Source organism: Polyodon spathula, chromosome 16 (assembly GCF_017654505.1).
Source record: "Polyodon spathula isolate WHYD16114869_AA chromosome 16, ASM1765450v1, whole genome shotgun sequence".
In the NCBI taxonomy this organism is placed as follows: domain Eukaryota; kingdom Metazoa; phylum Chordata; class Actinopteri; order Acipenseriformes; family Polyodontidae; genus Polyodon; species Polyodon spathula.
In genome coordinates this window covers 4,855,451-4,876,736 of record NC_054549.1, presented here as the reverse complement: position 1 = coordinate 4,876,736, position 21,286 = coordinate 4,855,451, and the positions used below count along the sequence as shown (strand labels likewise).

The 21,286-nt window shown below is 44.7% G+C and overlaps 2 protein-coding genes across 8 annotated transcripts in view; one reads left to right on the top strand and one right to left on the bottom strand.

Annotated features, from left to right (window-relative positions):
- The window catches only part of LOC121328617 (rootletin-like), a 38,143-nt gene extending 25,751 nt beyond the window's left edge, over positions 1-12,392 (top strand). For all 5 annotated transcript variants that reach the window (XM_041273461.1, XM_041273462.1, XM_041273460.1 and 2 more), the window contains 14 exons: positions 12-250; positions 469-628; positions 837-1,004; positions 1,249-1,633; positions 2,697-2,875; positions 3,112-3,232; positions 3,461-3,624; positions 4,970-5,185; positions 5,790-6,014; positions 6,402-6,551; positions 6,642-6,842; positions 7,254-7,385; positions 9,132-9,311; positions 9,758-12,392. In XM_041273461.1, coding sequence (XP_041129395.1) covers positions 12-250; positions 469-628; positions 837-1,004; positions 1,249-1,633; positions 2,697-2,875; positions 3,112-3,232; positions 3,461-3,624; positions 4,970-5,185; positions 5,790-6,014; positions 6,402-6,551; positions 6,642-6,842; positions 7,254-7,385; positions 9,132-9,311; positions 9,758-9,844 — 2,607 coding nt within the window. In that variant the 3' untranslated portion in view covers positions 9,845-12,392. The remainder of the gene's footprint in view (positions 1-11; positions 251-468; positions 629-836; positions 1,005-1,248; positions 1,634-2,696; positions 2,876-3,111; positions 3,233-3,460; positions 3,625-4,969; positions 5,186-5,789; positions 6,015-6,401; positions 6,552-6,641; positions 6,843-7,253; positions 7,386-9,131; positions 9,312-9,757) is intronic.
- A 225-nt stretch (positions 12,393-12,617) lies between these two features.
- On the bottom strand, positions 12,618-21,234 carry LOC121328619 (microfibrillar-associated protein 2-like). Of its 3 annotated transcripts, none has more exons than XM_041273465.1 (9): positions 21,147-21,234; positions 17,692-17,779; positions 17,093-17,176; positions 16,684-16,704; positions 16,027-16,113; positions 15,671-15,712; positions 13,476-13,563; positions 13,061-13,134; positions 12,618-12,973 (listed from the first exon to the last, which is right to left on the bottom strand). In XM_041273465.1, exons 2-9 carry the CDS (start codon positions 17,726-17,728, stop codon positions 12,870-12,872), a joined length of 537 nt encoding a protein of 178 aa, XP_041129399.1. In that variant the 5' UTR covers positions 17,729-17,779; positions 21,147-21,234; the 3' UTR covers positions 12,618-12,869. The 3 variants fall into 3 exon arrangements, with proteins under 3 accessions (XP_041129399.1, XP_041129398.1, XP_041129400.1); XM_041273464.1 differs by having other exon boundaries at positions 21,109-21,178; XM_041273466.1 differs by lacking the exon at positions 21,147-21,234 and adding an exon at positions 19,573-19,596.
- Positions 21,235-21,286: the final 52 nt, after the last annotated feature.

Here is a 21,286-nt window from a genome sequence, read left to right as displayed (position 1 = left end):
CTCTACGTCAGCTGGAGGAGGCCCGCACAGCGGCGCGCCTGGGAGAGGAGGCGCGGGACGGGGTGCGGAGGGAGCTGCTGGAGGCTCAGCGCAGGTTGCGAGAGGCACAGGACGCCCAGGAGAGCCAGCGCAAAGACATCCTTGATCTGCGACGCAGCCTGGGGGACCAGGACAAGGAGAGAGACACCCTGCATGCCTCCAACACTGAACTAAGAGAGGCTGTGAAGAGAGCAGAGAGCGAGAGGATCAGGTGAGAGGGAGCAGGAGGAATAGAGGGGGCAAGGAACAGTTGAAATAGTAAGTGGATCAGGTGAGGTAGGGGATTAAGGGAGTAGGGAAAAGAGCAGGAAGAGAGAGACAAGGGGGAAATAGGATAGGGTCAAGAGGATGAGGATTGGTTGAGGGGAAAGGGAAAAGGGAATCTGTTATGGGCTAAAGGTGAGACGTCCCTGGCCCCTGTTTTGTCAGTTTGAAGAGGCTGAACGAGGAGAAGGAGCAGAAGCTTGCTGTGCTGGAGGAGAGCCGAGCCGCATCGGAGCGAGAGGCCACGGAGCTGAGGGCGGGGCTTCGCGAAGTTGAGAAGTCACGGCTAGAGGCCCGCAGAGAGTTGCAGGAGCTCCGGCGCCAGGTAGAGTACCCTGTATTACTGAGTAGTTTCTTGCTAGTTTTATACCTTTCTGAAAATATGACTGGCTTCAAAACAAGCTCCTCTATGTCTCTTCTCAAGTGAAGAGGAGCAGCTGGAAGTGGCTCACCACCAGGCTGGGGTGTGTACGGCTCAGTTTGTCTCTCTCTCTCTCTCTCTCTCTCTCTCTCTCTCCCCCTCTTCCCCCCAGGTGAAGCTCCTGGACAGTGAGAAGGAGCAGAAGAGCTGGGAGGTGGCTGAACTGCAGGCCCGGATCTCTCTGGATGAGCAGAGGGAGGGGGACACACGCAGGGAATCCTTCGGACTCAAGCAAAGGATCATGGAGACTGAGGCTGTCCGGGACAGTGCGCGCAAGGAGGTGGGGAAGGGTGAAATGAACTACTCCTACCTGCACTTAGTGGGGCTTGCTAGTTGTACAGTATTTAAATAGATACTCTGGTGCACATGCAATTACAGTTTTACTACTAGCTTAGGTTCGGTGGGTGGAAAAAAGTGATTGGCTTGAGAGTGGGAGTGGAGGTTGCTCTTCAGTCTGTCTAATGGGGTAGGGCAAATAATGACAATAAAAAAACCTGACCCCTAACCTGTGGAGTTCTGGGCAGGTTTCCAGCCTCCAGCGCAGGATGACTGAGTTGGAGGCGGAGTGCCGGCTACGCGAGAGGGAGCTGGCAGCCCGGCTGGAGGAAGCGCAAGGCAACGAGAAGAAGCTGCAGGACAACACACGCAACCTGGAGCTGCGGACCGAGCAGGCGAGGAGGGAGCTGACGGAGATGGGGCTGGCACTGAGCGAGGCACAGGGGCGCATCTCTGGCCTGGAGGCGGAGCTGACACGACTCGATGGGCACAAGAGAGAGCTGGAGTTCAAACTGGGCAGCCTGCACTCTGCCCTGAGCCGCACCCTGGGCATTGGGGGGCGGGGCCGCGGCAACAGCCCCGCCCTCCGCGGACGCAGCCACTCCCCTCGGCGCTCACTTTCGCCACTTAAAGGTGAGTGGCAGGATAGCAGGGGGCACTGCATGGGGAGGACTAATAAACCTTCAGGCAACGTTTTCAGCAACTCTTATTAGGAGTTATCCCCGCGGCTCAAATCTAGATTACGTTGCTGCTTGATCTGTTCAGTTAGGGAAAACTGCTTAAAGCCATCCCCCACAAGAAATTGCTTCTGCGCTGGGTGACCTCACAAAGTGCTCTTTCGCACCCAGAGTGCCCTTCTGAAAAACTTAATCATGCAGTTGCTACGCAACTTGACTGCAACTCACGGTGTTTACCACCAGATGTCTCTCTAGATCCCCTTTCTCTGTCAACGTAGACCTAGCACGTTCTTGTCATCAGAGGGACCGGGAGGCAGTGCGTTGTAATGGTTTGAGCTCAGAAACTGAGGCATGAGCTAGGGGACTGATAATATAATTTCTTAAGCTTAAATAGAGCCCCTGTCTCAACCCATGCTTCTGCTTCAGTCCCTTAGCTTCAGACCAGCTCCTCTGCCTGAACACTGCTGTGTTTTTATTGCGGAAGGATAGTGTCCAGCTGCAAACAGCTGCAAACAGCTGGCTCCCAGCGTAAACACATTGCTTGATCTTGCATTGGAACCGTCCTTGTTGAGCTGCTCAATGCAGATCACAGTGAAGGCACCATTCACAGGGAGACAGGGAGGAGGACGATGCTGAGGTTACTGTCCTTATTAATGTAGTGTCTGCCCAACAAAAACAATTCATGTGGACAAAAAAGAGCAAAGGGTTGGCTGTGTAAAGACGAAACAACAGAAAAAAAAGTTTAACAAGATTGCAATTGTTGCCAACTTGCTTTTCAATTTCAGGTTTATGACTTGCAGTCTAACTTGTATGCTGTTTAACTTGGCTGCCTCATTTCTACAACATATTTATACAGCTGAGGTTCAAATGTTTAAGTAATACCGAACACCCTGTTTAGACAAACTTAATACTCTCTATCTATGTGCTGTATCCCAACAATAGTAGTTTTCACTGTTATTCACGTCATCTGGGTGATACCTCTTGACTGGAGGTTAAAGGGGTTATTTGATTTCATCCAGGAATGGATGAGAGCAGGAGGAGCCCCATGGCTCGGACGGAGACCCCAGAGAGAGGCCCCGCCTCCAGACCCGCCTCCCCTGACCGCACAGACACGCCCTTCCCAGAACTGGACCCTGAGACAGTCCGGAGTGCGCTCAGAGAGTTCCTGCAGGAGCTGAGAGATACGCAGAGAGAGCGGGTGAGAAAGGAAGATTCATCCTGCTTATTAGCGGAATATTTACGTGCCCAACTGCATGCTGGTGCTTTACTTGCAGTAGTGTGTTGAACCAAGTCGGTTTAACTTTGTTGTTCATTGAAATGTCTTCAAGTAAATGTTAACCTTGTATATCCCAGTTTATTTGTGGTTTCCATAACTTTCTTTTTTGGTAATGCCATGGCCCTGTTAACCTGTCTCGTTGGGTCTGTGGTGAACAGGACGAGGCCCGCACACAGTCTGGGACCCTCGCTCGGCAGCTCGGGGAGATGGAAGCAGATCGAGACGGGACCCAGCAGAGGCTGCAGCAGCTTCAGAAATCCCTGGCTGAGTGCGAGGAAGGTGAGCGAAACCCTGCACGCCTGTGGGTGTCGCAGACAGGTGTAGCATCCTCGATTTTTATTATAATAGCTACACAGTGTTTATCAAGTGATCGGACAGTCCAGATCTTATGACATTTTTAGGTGAAATGGTTGAGCCCCAGATTTAGAAATTTGGCAAAATGTGGGCTTTCTTTTCGTACATTTTTTGACTGGGTGAACTCCTGAAAGCTGCTGTGCTGTGTTCCAGGGAAGCGGGGTGCGGACGGCCGGCTCAGCTCTACTCAGACTGCTCTTATGCTGCAGGAGGAGCTGATTCGGCGCAGTGAGCGTGAGCGCAAGGCTCTGCTGGACAAGGTGGCCACGCTGGAGAGGACTGTGCAGGGAGCAGAGAGCGAGCGCCGTGGCACGCAGGTAATGCCGGCAAAGGGGGCTGATTCATCTGAAAATGTAATTACCTGTTATAATATCCTATTATGTATGTAGTGTTTCAATTCTTCATTGTTGTTTTCAGCTTAGATCATGATTTATCAGGCTTACTAACTATATACAACAAAAACTGCTTCTGTAAAGACTCCAAGGCTGACAGGAGATGGGGAAGCATGTCGGTGTTGCACAGGCTTCAGTGCAGTGCCTTTCCACCTTACCGCAGAACAAATGTGCCGGAATTGGTAGTAAGCGTGCCTTGAAATGACCTTGGTCGAAACAATAGAGAATTATGCATAACACATTTTACAGGATTAAAAAAAAATTAAATGCTGAATTAGGGAAAGGTTTGATTAACTATTAAGGTATTTTTAGAAATCAAGTCCATTAGTAAACAAGCATCCCACCCAGAGTGGCCCCCACTCCCCTCTCTCTGTCTGAGCGCTATCTGCCAGCCCTGGCCGTGCTCCTCGGTAATTGAGGCTGGCGTGGTGCCAGCTGGCCTGGGCAGAGGCTGTAACGGACGCTAAGCACCAGGTCTGAGCTCTGCTGAGTGTGCAGACTGAAGCAGGGCTAGAGAGGGGCTGGACTGAGTAAACTCCACAGACAGACGGAGACGTGCAGACTGAGACACACACACTACACTGCAGCAGTCAGGCCCCGCTGTGTGAGATCATCGACAGTCTTTGGAAATATTTCTCCAGGTCTGCTTTTCTGCAAGCTTGCAATCCACAGAACTGTTTCCTTTTCTCGGCTATGCATGTAACTCACTTCATTCCTCCAGGGCCATTTGGATTCACTCGCTCCAGAAATACCTTTCGCAGTCCTTAGTAACTGACAGACTAATAAATACAGTATAAATGCATTAAAAGGCGCTATGGTCACGGCCAAACCTTTTTGAAATAGATCAACTATAAAACGCATACAATAGCCAGGGTTGATGGCAGGATTTAGATCGGACATCCTTTTGGCCTTTTAAGGTATAGGAAAGATAACCACACAAAATTGGAGACTGCTGTAGTAGTATAGGAAAGATAACTATACTGAAAACAGCAGTAATCAAAACTAATATACAGTGCCCCTTCGTTATCAGGTGTCCCTTTATACTGAGGAACTGGTTATCAGGCAATGTGGTCATTTTTTATAATACCGCCTGGATTCCGACTACAAAGCGGGGAGCATTGTATTTATATCTATGGCCATTTTGGTATTCATTTATCAAAATAAAACATTAAGGTAAAGTTAGCGCTCTCACTGTTCTAAACCAAGGCTCTGTACAAACCGATGTGGATCCTCACCCGGGCCGCTTCTCCCTGTCCTGTCCCTTCTTCAGGATAAGATCAACAAGCTGAAGGCTGGTGAGGCGAGGCTGGAGGCAGAGAGGAGGAGGCTGAAGGAGGCTCTGGAGACAGCAGAGAGCAGAGGCACCAAGTTGGAGCTGGCCAGGCGCACTCTGGAGGGGGAGCTGCAGAGAATGAAGCTGGGGCTGGGGGACAAGCAGACCGAGATGCAGGCGGCGCAGGACCGCATAGACACTCTGCAGAGACAGGTGAGAGGGACGGAGGGGGGAGTGTGTTGCATTTAGGTTGCTGTAGTGTACAATGCTAAAAAGCAAATATGGCCAAGCATGATAAAGCACAGCATTAAGATGCTAGAACATGTAGTAAATCAAGGGGAAAAGGATATCATCCACTGTCCTGGTCTTTGTTCCAACCCTGTTCCAGCCAATCACACCTCCTTCCAAACCCTGAAGTAGCTCATTATCTAACTGTACCCTGTTAGTCCTGCAGGGCCATTCCACTCCAGGTTTGAGATAGGACACCCCTGTACTAGCTGAACGAAGTGGCCATTGGACTTGCACAAGGGAATATGTGTGAATGTGCTCCAGTGGAATCGCTGCTCGCTCTTAAATATTCCTTTGGAATTATTTGCTTAAAAGACACTTGTTAGTCATCTTTTACACAAGAACAGTGGGAATGAGAACAAGAAAGTGTTTCTAGATGTTTCTGATTCACTTGCTAGGCTTTTGCTTCCTTTTACTCAGCTTATATTTCTGTTCTCTTTAATAGTGACTGCAGTTAAGATTTCTTCAATCCCCTCTTCCCCTTGTTTTGTGTCGGTGTATACACACGTGTGTGTGTGTGTGTGTGCAGGTGTCGGACAGCGAGATGAAGGCCAGCGCCCTGAAGCTGGAGCTGGACCGACTGCACCTGGCCCTGGTGAAGGCGGAGGAGAGCGAGGGCGCACTGAAGGAGCGTCTCCAGAGCCTGGCGCAGTGCGTGGCAGAAAGCAACGCCAGCCAGGCCGACGCCCAGGACCTCTTGCTCACCCTGCAGAAGAGCCTGAGTGCCAGTGAGCAGGAGCGTCGCCTCCTGCAGGTCACCTCCGGAACTACAACAACATTCACTTTGAGAGTGTAGCACAGTGCAGCTATCTGGGGTGGGCTGAGAATTCAGGTTCTAGGTTACTTAGTTACCTATTGAAACAGAATGAAAAGAATGAGTTAGGGGTTTAGAGTAGGTAATAGTTAATATAGGTGTCGCTGTAAGAGTGCAGTTGTAATAAATAGAAATCCTGTAAAGTTAAAGGGGGATTGATTTTAGCCAAAATATGATTTACCTGCTCTCTCTACACTCTCTCTTCTTTTTCTCTCTTCCCAGGTAAACCTTTCCCTCTTACATTCTCCCTGTAAATCACCCATCTCTCCTCCACTCTCCCTCCCTCAGTATTGCTCACCCTTGTTTTGCTGTCGCCCCCCCCTACAGGAGAGGTTGGAGAGTGCGCGGTCAGCTGTCTTGGAAGGGAAGAAGAATGCCGGGGTGCTGAGTGAGCGCATGCAGACCCTACAGAGCGAGCTGGAGGAGATGGAGCTGAAGAGAGGAGAGCTGGAGGGGCAACTGCAGCAACACCAGGAGGTGAGAGAGGAGACAGGGTAAACAGGAATCCACACTGTGTACAATCAGTAGCTCTACAGGGCTGATGCACAATGGGTTTTTTTGCTGCAGCTGTTGCGTCAGCGCATGGAGTCGGAAGAGGCTGCGCTGAGAAGCCTGGAGAAGCTGCAGGGAGAGCGGGCTGTGGCGCAGGAAAGGCTGAGGAGTCTGCAGAGGGCCGTAGCCCAGCTGGAGAGCGAGAAGAGGGAGGCGGAGAGGGCCGCAGGCAGGCTGGAGAAGGACAAGGCAGCTCTCCGCAACACACTCGACAAGGTGGGAACCCTTTCAGACGAAGCTGGTTAAAATACTGAAACATTTCAATGACACATGTTTCAACTAGAGTTCGTGTTCGGTGTCAACACTTGAGGGTTTTTACAGGGGAGTGCTTGTTAAGTTTTTTGGTGCTTTTATGGTTGAATTGTGTGGTGCTTTTGTGATATGGAATATATTGGTCTAATGGGAGCCAAACTAAGACCGTAAAAACCCATTTCACGGAGCTGGATTGAAACCAAGACCTCGGAGGTTAAAGGCTAGTAAATAAGCACCACCCAGACCTTCCGAAATATGTTCTTACCTCTCATTACCACGGGTGGAGCAAAGAATGAAAAAGATGCAAGGTCTCCTTTAGGGAATACTGCAGGTCGGGTCTGTCTATTGAAAGCTTGTTTTCCTGTCTGGGCCTAGGTTGAACGTGAGAAGCTGAAGATGGAGGAGGGGAGCATGCGTCTGTCAGCGGAGAAGGGGCGACTGGACCGCTCTCTGAGCTCTGTGGAGCAGGAACTGGTGGACTCCCAGAGACAGATCCAGCTGCTGCAGGTAGGAGGCTCTCTCCTTACAAGTCACAAGAAGACAGGGGTAGAAGGGGAGATATGCATTCTCACACACTCAGTCCCTGGCCTCTCACAGCCAGCACGTTTTCATTTCCCCCCACACCAGGGCCCCTTCAGTTTTTCAGCTGTTTTTCCCATTATGTCTTTCAAAACCACACAAGAGACAGTTCTGCGAATGCATTTTTTCTTATTTCACCGGCATTTCTTTGCCAGAGCATGAACCAGCTTTGAAAAAGGTTCAGACTTGGACTGGCTACAGTGCTGTCTAACTGCATAGGAGAGGAGAGGAGAGGGGGGGGGGGGGTTTGACAAGAAAATTGGACTGGGTGTAACTCCATTCTGCAAAGTGCGTTCCTCCGAAATGAAAAGGGGGTCTGGGAGAGGGGCAGCTGTGAGCATACACTGACATGCTTCCATTTGCCTTATTGTAACCAGATGCTGGTGAATCAATGCGCTCCACGGCTCCCCCGCCACTTTTTTTTTTTTTTTTTTAGTAGCGTTGTTATTATTTTAAATTGAAGTTGTTGGCCATATGTTGGCATTGCCTGCCTGCCTGCCTCCCTCTCAAATTTGAGGTGTCGTGGGTTTCAGGATTTGTTCAGTGGTCTTTGGGAGGGGAAAGAAAGAATTTGTCCTTAAAACCTGGCTAGGGAATGAGGGTCAGATCGACAGGCTGAATTTGAAAAATAAGGTGAAACTAAGTGAAAGACGTATTCTTTAATGGGATAAGACTTTCCTAATGTTTCACAGACCCAGATATGCAATACTAATCCAGGACTGCCTGTCATAAGGTAGTTTAGATCCCTATTCAGGTACGCTGGCAATAACACATTTCCTGTGAAACCAGCAATGATTGCTCAGAGTAATACTCCCCCTACTCCTAGCTATAACGATCTTGCTTTTTTTAACCATTACAATTCACAGCATGCCTTCAGAAAGGCCACAGAACAAAGTCCTGATTTACTGTTGCTTTCTCCTGGGCTTGGAAGCTCTTGCTCAACATGACGTCTTTTTCTTTGGGCAGGTAAATGTAATGGCAAAAGGTGGGTGGGGGTCAAGCCTGGGGCTGCTGAATCGCAGTTAGTAATTCTTTATTGGGATTGGCTGATGGTTGGGGTTCTCTGTTTCTATTGGCTGGCTGTGCATGGAAAGGAGGAGTTAAACAGGGTAAGAAGGAAGATCCTCCCTGCTGTAGCACTGCTTTGCTTTACAGTATCACTTCAAGGGCTTACAATGAATGTCCCAGTCTTACCCTTATACTCCTTTTCCACTGGCACATCTGAACCATGAGGGCCCCAGGCCGTCACGGTACGGGTGGTTTTCCACTGGCTATTTGTCCAAACCATGAAACAGCGGCCTCACTTCATCTGGATCTGCCATTCTCAATTCAGACAGAGCACCTCTCAATACCACGCGGCCCAGTGTGTTCATTGCGTGTGGCTTCAGTTGCACGGCTTGGGCTCTGCAGTGGAAACACAGCCAGGCTCCTCCTGAACCACGCTGGACTGGCTCGGCCCTGGTGTGACTCTGTTATACAGTGGAAAAGAGGTATTACACCTTTGGGATCTTCATACTAACCCCAACATGGAGAAAAGGGCTGCTCTAGTGTTTTTTTCAAACTGCTTCTGGGAGCCGGTTTAAAACTCAGTCGTGCTGCTTGCCAGCTTTTATTTTCCTGTTTGCTGTGCATGGCTCCTGTGTGTCAGTGCCTAACAGCATGTATGTCTGTCAGGCGCAGCTTGGTGAGATGGAGCAGATGCAATCCCAGGGCCTCATGGAGGTGTCTCTGAGACTCAAGCAGGAGATGCAGCAGGAGACGGAGCGGCTCCGGGGGGCCCAGTTGCAGGCCGAGAGGACTCTGGAGGCGAGAGAGAGAGCCCACCGACAACGTGTGAAGGGGCTGGAGGAGCAGGTACACAACACACACACTCACTCACTCAAACACTTATTAAAAATAAGTGAAGAAACACTGATAAATTACTGGCTGAAGCGTTTCTACTTGCTACTGTTTACCTTACAGTGCACTTAAGGCCTCTTCAATTTAAACAGTGAAAATGGGTACCTGGTTATTTATTAAAGTGTCTTACACATTTTCATTGAAAAAGTAGACTTGATTTATTATTTCTAAGTATACGTTTGTATTTATATCAAATGCAGTGTATAATTGTAGTCTATCAGCCTGAAGATGCTTAGAAAACGGTTCATTTTCTGGTATAAACGTTCAGTAATAAACTTTTTTTTTATTGGCTGTTTAAAACGTATAAACCTTTCACCGCTTTTCCCGTTTGATAACTGTGGAAATCTGAAGGCTGTGGAACACCAGGCAACAATGCACTTAGTCTCTCGCTGTCCCCTCAGGTCTCCACGCTGAAGGAGCAGCTGCAGCAGGAGCTTCGCCGGCGCCAGCCTCACTTCTCCCACTCCTCCATCCTGTCTGGAAACTGAGACAGCAACACAGACCCTGCACCACTCTACACACTGAAACGTTACTGCATGCAACCCCTCGCACCAGAACTGATCCCATCGGCGCTTCTGAAACTCCAAATAGGAATTCAACTACTGACCCTAAGTGTTGAACAGGCAACAGCCCCCTGAGCAGTGGTGGCAAGAGGAGGCTTAGTTTCACCCAGGCCTCTCCCTCAAACTGATTTCCCATTAATGTTATTGATAAGTTTGGCATATCTTTATGTAGAATCTTAAATGCTGTTTCTGGTGTGGCAGCGCAGTACATTTATTTTTAAATCTATAATGAGGCTGATTTTAATAAGTGGTTTTATAGAGTACATCTTTGTGGGTTGGGGGCATTCTGATTGGTGGAGGAGGCGGGACACGCACAGGTCATTTCCTTTGCAACAATCATTACTTAACCCCATTTTTGAATTGCCTCTTTTAAAATTAGTTTTAGTTTAGTGTCTTGTTTTTTTTGTAAACAATTTTTGGTACATTTTATTGTACATTTTAGACTGTGACCATTTTTAAATATAAAATAGTACTTTAAGTAATAGATAAATGAAATTACCACTAATTTTCTGCGATTTTATAATTGTTCAACAGTGTTAATGTCTGTGGTGCTAAACAGGAAGTGATGCAGTTTCTTGCCATGTAAAATGGCCTCATATATATTATGATCAAATTACATTGCTGAGGGATATGCAAGCTCCTATCATTACTAATACCCACTGCACTGTATCAACTTCTATAACCTTGAATCTGTTCGATTTTGATATCACACTTCATTATTATTTGCTTCACTTCACTAAATCGCAAAGCAATAACTCAAAAGATGTTTATAATAATTACCAGTGTCATAACTGTTTTGAAGGTAGCAGTTATTTTTGGTACTGTATTAATAAGCTTAATTATATTCTAATTTTCAACTAAAGGAAATGGCATCAGAAACCTACAAACACACATTACCTTAAGAAATGTATGTTTAAACCGTACCAGCACTGTAAAGAAGGACGTAGAAAACAAATCTATCTATTCCTTTACAACGATTTAAGAAATATTGGTTTTGTGGGTGGCTTGGGAATACTGTGCAGTAATATTTTAAAAACCATACAAATCTAACTTTAAATTTTTTAAATGAATAAAAAAAGTAAGGCTGCTTAAGCCAGGCTGGTTCCTCGCTCTTCACTATTACATCACTGAAACTTGGAGAACGCTGGCCCTCTGAACATTCCTGTGTGTCATGGTAATAGACCAATGATTTACCTGAACGATCGGAAGGCTGTTTTACTGTTTGGAAGTGTGACTTGACATTTTTTTCACTGGACAGATTACAGGTTTCTTGTGTGTAACAATAAATGGACAGAAGAAACTCCTGTCAAAGTGTATGTTTTCTGTGTACTTGTATGTCACTGGTATCAGAGTAGCGTGCAGGCTGTGATAACTTAATAATCCAATACTTCCTGCATGACATCTTTTAGGAATCACAGAAGACCCAAACAAAACTGAACTTTCTACTTGATCCCACACCTTGGTGAAACAATTTGACAGGAGGGAGATACACCCTTTTTTTAGCGGTTCAAGTGCAGTTTTTTAATTTTTTTTTTTAATTAACTTTCCATTAGAAAAAAAAAAAAACAAAACACCAGAATAAAAACAAGTAAATAGTACTATGTACGCAAAATGCATAAACCAAACCCCAACATGTATTATACAGAGGCTAGATCACTCACCAGTGCTGTCTATCTGTGGAACAGTGCAAAACATGTGTGCAAGATGTAGGAAACACAGTACAGCTCACAAAAGTGTATATATATGTATGTATACAAGTATAAAGCACAGCACCGTTTCAGCAAAATGCATCGCTATGAGAAGCATACAGTACATTGTAGTGTTCTTAGGATAAGGGGGTCTTGTAAGATGGATCTGACAAAGCATGTGTACCAATACAATTTTACATTACAGTCCACTCTGAGCATAAAAGAACAGACAACTCATGAGATTTGTACCTGTGGTAATAAAGCAATAATCAGGACTGTGCACAGGTGTAATATACTAAAGCCCCAGTCCATGCAACTCACACTATTCCTCTACATTGAACACCGAAGAGCACCAATAACCCAGCACCAGGGTGTGGAACAGAGGCAGCAGTGCAGGCAAGTACAGCACAGTACCTTCAATAAGCAAACTCTTCATAAGAGACGGCACACTGGACAGTACTGTTCTGCTACACTGGAAATAAAGCAGGGAAAGAAATAGATTGCCAACATCAGTGTGGATGTTAGAGTTTTGAACAAGCATGCTTTTAGCTCTCCGATGCGTATTTTACCTTACAAGCACAGAGAAGCTAACTGTTGTGTAAAGATTGAGAGATATGCTGGCTCTGCTGTTCCCTTAAAGAGAAACATCAATGCAGTGAATTACATGTAAAAAAAAAACATCACCTTAAAAGGGGAGGTGGGCTTAGACATTTTTTTTTTAAATAAAAGCAGAACTTTTGGTAAATGAATTCTCAGTTCCTTGAAGGTATTTTTTTTTTTTTTTTTGTAATAAAATAAAATAATTCACAAAGCAATAGAACAACAAAAAAGTCCCACCAAAAAACTATAAACAGAAATGTTAAAAACAAAATTAAAAACTGCTTTCGTACCAAACGGAGAGGTGCACTCTCAGCTCAGGAAGTTATCAAAAAGTTATAATACAAAACTAAAAAACCAAACCATCGTGCATGTAAAAAATCCTACTTGTATGTATCGTTATTTTAGCACCATTGAAGTCATACATTTATTTAATATAGATATATTTTTTATAAAAGCCATTTCCCCCAAAACTGCCCAGTGGCAGTATGTGTTTTTTGGCAAGCATAGTGGAGGAGGGGCTAGGGGAGGAGTTCCTATGTGATGGGAGGGGCTGTGGGTGGAGTTACAGGCGGATGAGGGTTTCACAGGTGTGGGAGGAGTTGACACAGTGGGATGGGTTAGTGCGTGGTCTTGGTAAAGTGGGCGGAGTTTGATGTTCTTGTCTAGCAGCCGCCGCAGCTCTTAGCGCAAGAGGTCCCCATGGTCCCACACAGGCCGGTGTGAGCCATCACTCCACACTTAGAGTACTGATCACGACACAGGTCAGCTGAGAGAGGGACAGCTTCCATTAGCATACAAGCCATTCAATTATTACAGTCCAGCCATGTTCAATATATTTCAGAACAGTATTTACCTCGGAGCAGCTCATCGTGAGCACAGACCGTGCGCACACACACCTCCTTGTTCACCACGTAGACTCTTCGCAGGCTGCAGAGAGACAGAGAGAGCGGGTAAACTGAGAGCTTCCCTTTCCAGCGCTGGCAATCTAGGAGTCAATGGCAGGGCTGCAGAATAGCTACACATCAGCGGTCGTTTTCTGGGAGCCGACAGGAATCATTCTCAGCTATTTTTTGCACAGCTAATGGAATCTCTCAACAGATTCAAAGTGAAACAGAATCAAGCCTAGCCTATAACTTTTGAGTTTTGTTCATTCCAAATGTGTAATGATTTGGTTCCGGGAGGTTTGGAGTCTGTGCCCTGAAGATTCTGGACTTCTTGCTACCCTGGTTAATGCTAAGGGATTGCTTGGATCCTTGAGGAATACTCACCTGTAGAAGCACAGACTCTTGAGGCACTGTTGGCAGGGCTTGTGGACAGAGTACAGTCTAGTGCATGGGTACTGCTCTTCTCTACAATCTGAAAACAAGAACACCACCCCACACTTGAAACAGCACACTCCCAAAAGTACTTTCTGGTCATACTAGATACCTGTTTGATTTGCACACAGCTTGTCGTTTATTTATTTTATACCGCAAGGTTCTCATGACACTATTCTATATATAAATTTAATTAAACCAGAGATAATAAGGCTGTTATGACATTGAGGGGTGCTGGTGAACAGATAAACCACAAGAGCAAATAATACATTCTGACAGAACAAGAAGACAAAGGGGGGAGAAACTTTTGACTTTCTTTTTCTTCTTATTAACTGCAGTTCTAATGTCAAATCTTCTAAGCGTTCACTGCCTATTAGGGTTATTGCATATGATAATTATATCGAGGAATATTAATGGAAATGGCTTTTAGGTCGCTAAGTTCATACATTCATAAGTAATGGATTATTACAGCACCACATCTGTACTGAATCAATCTCAGCCTGTTCGAGTGCTCCAGTTTCCGGAATTGACTTGGACCAAGCATGTCTCGCTGTGCAGGCTGAGCAGGGGTGTATTCTGGTAGTTTTACATTAATAAATTAGATTAATGAGCGTGGGGAATGCAACCCAGACTGACAGACACAGCTCTCATAAAAACACTGGCTGAGCCGCTGCGGTTGGGAAGCAATGAGACACAAAAATATTTCCTAAACAGATTAGAATATAGGGTCTGGTGAAAGCCAAAAATGAAATATTTACTATGGGACTTGTTTCAGCTTTGATGGACCTACCATTGGCTATATCTGAACAAATGAACGTGTCTATTGCCACATTCCTATTTTGCCCCATGTGTACTGAATCCTGTGTTGACCCATGTGCAATTGTGCTTATTTTCTATCCACATGCTCATTTCAATATCATCTTTTAACATCTCATAATGCTAAACGGTTTTAAAGAAATCACTTGCATAAAAGAAAATGAAGAAAATGACCTCATAATGAATTAAATTGCACGTGAGCCTACACAGGATTTGACAGAGATGGAAAACATGTGGGCATGGCAATAACCCCATTTCTGTAATATATGGCAGTTCAATTAAAGTTGACACACGTAGATAAGGTTTAGGATGACTGGTCTGCACAGAAAGCCTTATTCAGGCTTCAGGACGGACACTGCCCTGTGTTTAAAACCACATTACATTCAGCTCAGCCCCCCAGGGATATAGCACTATCTCCATGCATTGTTATATTTTTACAGCCCTCTTTAACTTTGCTGCCCATTGATCTTGCGGGCCATTTCCTGTCCTCCGTCCATGTTTACAATGCTAGATTTTGCATGGTTGTTTGTTAGGCCTGTAAGTGGTTTGCTGGGTTTCAGTTGGGATATTTAGTTTGCTATTGGCGACGCTCAGCTATTAACAGTGCATGTACCCTTTATAAAAGGAGCTCCCCCTGGTTCTCTGGCATGGTTAGCATTACAAGCACACAGGCTGATGGTGATGGGTGGGAGCTGAACGCTACGAGAACTGCGGTAGGATCAATTGTTGCTGGGCGGCTTCCAGCTGGTTTTCCTCAATTAGCCAGCATCTGTTTCTGGTCACTGCAGCCGGAGGGAGGGAGGGGGGGTTCTGAAGGGGTCTTTTGTTTGGTATTTATAGAAGCCACGGGAGTGATTAAAGAAACAGAGCACAGCACACGTATTTTTTACACACATTCAAACACTTAAATAGTAGCTCATGTTAAATTTTATCACCAAAAACACCCTTTGGAAAATAAAATCTCTCTTCAAACTTTGTATCCCCTTGAACCGCTGCTTATTAAGTTAAACAACCCAATCAAAACCACATGTGACACGACCAGAAATTATGAAGCAGGTCAAATAAAATAAAGTGCGATTCTAGCATCGTTTGTAACCTGACTACATTAAATAAATCATGCCTTTACATTTACAGTGCAGTGGAACATGCTGAAACCAACCCCAGCAGGGATGGCAATAAGACTCCTATTGCACAGCCTTTTCACCCATTCCATGTTTTCATACAAGCTTGATTAGCCACAGTGTATAGGTGACAAGCTCAGGCGTGTTATTAAACTCATAGTAAAACCAGCAATGGATGAAGCTGCTATGCAAGGAGATCCTGTGTCTTACCCAGGGGTCCAGGCTCTGTCGGCTCTGTCTCAGGCAGGTCATCTGAAACAGACACGAGGTCAGGAGGGTCAAGGCACATATACATAAGGTACAATTACGCTGTGTGCCAAGGTTCCTCTACAATTACATTGCAATTAATTACAAATTGCATAATTACACAGCTTTTCCAATTGGTTCAAGCATTCCCAATATTCTATTTGAAACATTTAATTTCCTAAAAGTTAAACTTCAAGATGAAACATGTTTCAATAAAGACTAAACAAACCCTTAAAAAAAAAAAAGCTTTGCTTAACTGGGAAGCCGGGCTGGATTGCTGACCCCCCTGCTCTGCTGTAGAGAGGCTGGGCTGTGCTTACCCTCGACGGGGAAGGTGTGCTGCTGCTGCTGCTGCTCCTGGGGAGTGAGCTGGCTCTGCTGTGCCTCCAGTTCTGTTTGGCTTTGCTCTGTGGGGTGATTAGATAGGAGAGAGGAGTAAGGCTCTACTGTTTTCACAGATATTCTGGAAACTGTACCCATTGTTGTGTAATATGTAGTTCCAAGCGAAAATTCCTATTTCTGAAATAATATTTTTTAACATTTTAAAATAAATACAGCTAATGTTTGCCTTACTGACACAGCACACTGCATTTAGGAACCCGGCTTAGTTTGCTTCTGGGAAATGAACACACACTGCACAGAGCTGCACGATTTCTTTAAAACATCTTCAATCAAAAGACATCAGTTACATCGAGAGATAAAGGTGGGGGGGGGGGGCACATAAAAATAACACAAATAACAGCCTGATGACATTGAGAAAGCCTTCTAATCCAAGCAGTTCTGAAATATAAAGGCTTCTTAGTGTTTTCTAGTTACGGGTGATCTAGCTATTAGAGAGCAAGTATAACAGGCAGGTAGACAAACAGATTGGACTGGAAGGACTGCCAGACAGACAGACGGGTCAAACAGAAAAAGAAACTTTTACTATTGAGACATCACGAATATTCAGAAGTACAAAAAAAAAAAATTAGACCTACCTGAATAGTCATACTCTTCCGCTTAAAAAAAAAAACAAACAAAAAAAACAATGAAATTCACACAATTGTTACTTCATCATTTTTTGTGGCACAATTAACAAGTGACAGAAGAAAGGATAAGATGGGCATAGGCAAGGAGACGGAACTGCTCCCTCACCCCCTAAGTGAAAGGGTGCTCTCTCCAGTCCAGGGCAGACTTGAGGCATGGAGACTGGACTGCTCCCTCACTCCCTAAGGGGAAAGGGTGCTCCCTCTATTTCCTGTTTTCAGTGTTAAGACGTTACTAAAAAATAAAGCTTGCTAAAAAGGTGCTAAACTTTAAACTTTTTCCAAAATATGTGCACAAGCCTGGAACTGTGTTTCATTTGATCTAGGTCTCTTTATTGATTAGCTGAGAGAGTATACACACCCAGTGGAATATATGGTCCGTACTGCGATGGGCTTGGGTAGAAATCTTCTTCACCCACATCGTACTGCTGGGCTAGGATTAGGGCTGAGAGAGAGAGAGAGAGAGAGAGAGAGAGAGAGAGAGAGAGAGAGAGAGAGAGAGAGAGAGAGAGAGAGAGAGAGCGAGCGAGAGAGAGATTACCAACACCAAACAAGGACCTGACTCAAGGAAGCAAAGATAATGTGTATTAATTTATTTATAAAGTGTAGTAGACTCTGGATATCGACTTGATGCAGCCATCTGAAATTTTCACATTGAGCTACACTGTATAGTTTATTCACTGCAGTCAGTTAAGTGCTAATTGGTCATGGCCTGCTGAATTAGGAGGATGCTAGTTAGACCGTTCCATCTGGTCAAGTGAAATTCTCACCTCCACTTTATTGAAATCTAACTCCCTATAGAGATGTATCTCAGGGATTAGACCTGTGAATAACCCTCTACTTGAGTGAAGTCCTCTATTCTAGAACCACAGGAACGGCTGACTGCTGCACACTGTTTTAGTTCAATATTATCAACTCTCTCAAGGGTTCCGGGATGGAGGCCTGACTGTCTGTACTCACCTGGCAAAGAGAGCAGGAACAGGCAGGTGGTTCTCATGGCGACTGCGGGGGGCGGGGTCTCTGGAGGTAGGTAGAATAGCTTAAATCACTGTGGACAAAAAACAGAGACGGTATTACTGAGGACCCTGAACTGCAAAAGCAAAGGCAACAGTATACCACTGATTATACTGTCAGGAAGGAATTAAACAAAAACATGATATTTGAAGAGGAGGATAACGGTTCTCTGTCCATCTTTTCTCCCTAACCTGCAGGAGCACCAGAGTCAATGCATATTCTGTGTGGGATTCATAGCGAAGACCGACATATCTGAAACCAGGTAGTAAAACCTGTGCTACCCTGACTGTTTCAAATAGTTTCATCAAATAGGGGATAGCAGGATATATAGACTCAATTTGTGCAGCCATGTATAACTCTGGCATCAAGAACCTGTGCTGACGAATGCTCAGTTTAATTTAATTACCTTATTGTTGTCTAGGAATCTATAGCTAACATAGGACCGCTTTACTTTTTATTCAAAACCACAGCAAACCCAGGGCAGGCTGCCAACCCACCCTGGCAGCAGCCTCCACCTGCCCCCAGCCTCCAGAGGCAACCTCCTGGTCTCCACTCCAAGAAGACAGGCCGACACAAACAGCCAAGAGTCGTCGGCAGCTTGACAGCAAGAATGTAACATGTCTGACATTCACTACAATCCCTGTGTCTTGCTCCTTTGTTTTTCTTCTTTAAAGTATAAAGCAGACAGACAGGGGCTGCATTCCAAGACAGGACCCCCCCCCCCATAGCCCACCAGCTGCCAGAGCCTCTCTGTTTACATTACTGCACTTTCCATAAGTGCCATCAAAGAGCCGCCCAGACAGATCTGTTGATTTTGGAACTCTATCCCAGGTTCTCTCTCTGAAAGTGGGGAAAATGAGGACTGAACGGCCCCAGCAGTCTACAACCCTAGAGGCCCCGAATAAGGGGAGCCAAGCAGCTCAAACAAAGCGCCTCTCGAGATATAGCCTAGCCTTCAATACTGAAATATGTGCATAAAATGACCGTGCAGTTTCACGAGATAGGTGCTGGAGAGAGGCTCAGGACGCCCCAATGTCACGATATGATACGTATCACGATATGCAGGTCACAACTGACTACTTGGGTGATGCATAATAAGATCAAACTACCATTTAACGACAGGCTATTTTGTTAAAAGAAAAATGTAATGAGATCGGGAAGCATGTATCCATAGCAACTATAAAACACACTTATTCTTCAATCGTGAACCACTTGATGAACAGCAATGAGCTAGGTTGTGCTTTTGGTCTTGAATCATGGTAGAAACGATACACGCCTTTAGTACGATATGATAGATCTTGCAGAGATTCACTGATATGCAATGAATTGCTCCATCCCTGGGGTTGACGTGCGCTCTCTTGCTTGCAGAGCTGTGATGGGAAGCTCTAGCAGTGCCTCCCAGAAGCAGCAGGCTGTACTCTAATCATGGCTTCATCCTTCATGAGCCTTGATATTTTAAAAAAAACCACTATACATAAATTATTAAACATAGTTACAAACAGCGCTAGAATCAAAATTTTGGAAATCTCCTACCACCTTTTTTTCTTTGCAAATAAAAGGACTACTCCAGTATTATCCAAAGCAAACAGACCAGAAACAGGGGGAGCGCAGTTAGTTTTAAATTCTAACATTTCACTTTTTTTGCTGCAGCGTCTGACTTGTGAAAAACATTTCAGAAATAACTACATTTTACCTTTTTAAAAGCAGCGCGCCAGCTGAAAATACAGCAAGTTGTGAACATTATTTTACCAGCCTCCGGCAGTAGCTTACGTGAAACGAAAAGGTAGCAGAAGCAAAACTCTGCCAATTTGTCCCAAAGATACTCACAATTCAGGGGCTGCTAACCCTGTGCTGATGTGGTGCAGTCTAATGATTAAAGCAGAGCCAGTGAAAAATAACACCATGCTGAAGTGAAAGGTCCTGTTGACCAAGAGATGAAAAAAGAGAGAGGGGATTGGTATGCAACAGGAGATTACATTGCTAGAGCCACTGTGCACTAGGCATGGGACATAGGAATTAAAATATTGCTGAAATGTAGGATTATGTGAAAATTTAAACAGATACAGATATTTTTTGTAATCTGATATTCAGGCTAAAGAAAATACTTTTAAAATGATTTGTGCATGAATGTGCGACTTGAGGACTAGCAGTTAATTTGTGCAGAAGCAGGACCTCATTGTGCAAGGAAGTATTTCCAGGACAGAAAAAATATCTGCATAACTGGTGGTGGCGCTGTGCGGTCATACAGCTGAACTGATCCCTATTCTTTTAAACAAAGTGGCAGCAGAGTTTTAAACAAGTATGTTGCCTATTAAACTATAGTTGTTTTTTTGTTTGTTTTGTTTAATGGAGAGCAGACATTCTTGCTGCGGATGAGTGGTGTTCCAGTCTATAGGAAACCATATGTTTTTACAATACACATCTGGGAGTAATTATCTCCCTTTCCCAAAAAAACTCTCCGTGTGTCCAGGACTTCTCCTCCCCTCCCCCACCGACTTGCACAGTGTGTACTCCTTAAGAACAAAGAATCTGAAGGGCGCCGCTAACTCACACAGTCACTCTCTCTCAGAATGAAAGAAACCTGCCCAGGCACTTCATCCCGCTGCGCTGGCTGGCTGGCCCGCCCGCCGCTGTGTTTGTTGTCCGCTTGTTTACATAAACACGCATACCTAAACCGCTAGTCATTTTCTACAACATTTTTTTACGAGAATATATAAAAAAAACCACAAATTGAAAACCGTTACAAACTTTCAACATTAGTAACAGCAGCAAAGCATTTTGATCAGTTTTCTTTTAGTTTAAAAGAAAACAACATATTTATGAACGCTATAGTAACAGCTGTACCAGATACGCTGCATACGATATTTTCAGTAAGCTAATTATTACACTAATTAAACAGTACATTAAACCATTTTAAAATAAAAACTAGATCAGTTATGACGTTTTAGATTATTCATTTGATAAGTTCGTACGTTAGAATGTTAAATTACTTACCTTAAGTAGAGAATTAAGGTTTATTTAAAATGTATTTAATAAACTTTAGTTAATCAGTATAACAGTCCCGTTTGAGTCCAAAACAACCAAAACCACTTTTAAAAATAATTTTGTACTTTCTGAAGACCTGCAAGTGTAGTTTAAACCGTCACCCCCAAATTAACCAAAATTAAACAAACGATTTACTTTGACGCCTTTTAAAATTGCAATTATATAAACTATAACGCTTTGTTGACATTTTGTTCCAACTTGGATGCAGCTTTATATCCTTATATATATATATATATATATATATATATATATATATATATATATATATATATATATATATATATAGACACACACACACACACAAAAATACATACATACACGTTTGTATTCAAGCTTCCCTCCCCCTCTCCTCTTACCACTCGCTGCTCACTAGTTTAATCTCTGATGCTCTGTTTCTGATGTCCTCAAAACGCAGTCTGACTTCTCCCAATTTCAGAACGGGACCTGGGCAGCTGAAAACCACCTCCCACAAAAAACACGCTCCTCTGGGTCCTAG

What these genes read in the sequence shown, in the direction of transcription:
- LOC121328619 (XM_041273465.1), bottom strand. Translation starts at nt 17,728, where the DNA reads ATGAGAACCACCTGCCTGTTCCTGCTCTCTTTGCCAG. An exon ending in GGAAGAGTATGACTATTCAG is followed by an intron (nt 16,114 to 16,683) that starts GTAGGTCTAATT and finishes ATCACCCCACAG; the next exon opens with AGCAAAGCCAAACAGAACTG. An exon ending in TCACGATGAGCTGCTCCGAG is followed by an intron (nt 12,974 to 13,060) that starts GTAAATACTGTT and finishes TCCCTCTCTCAG; the next exon opens with CTGACCTGTGTCGTGATCAG.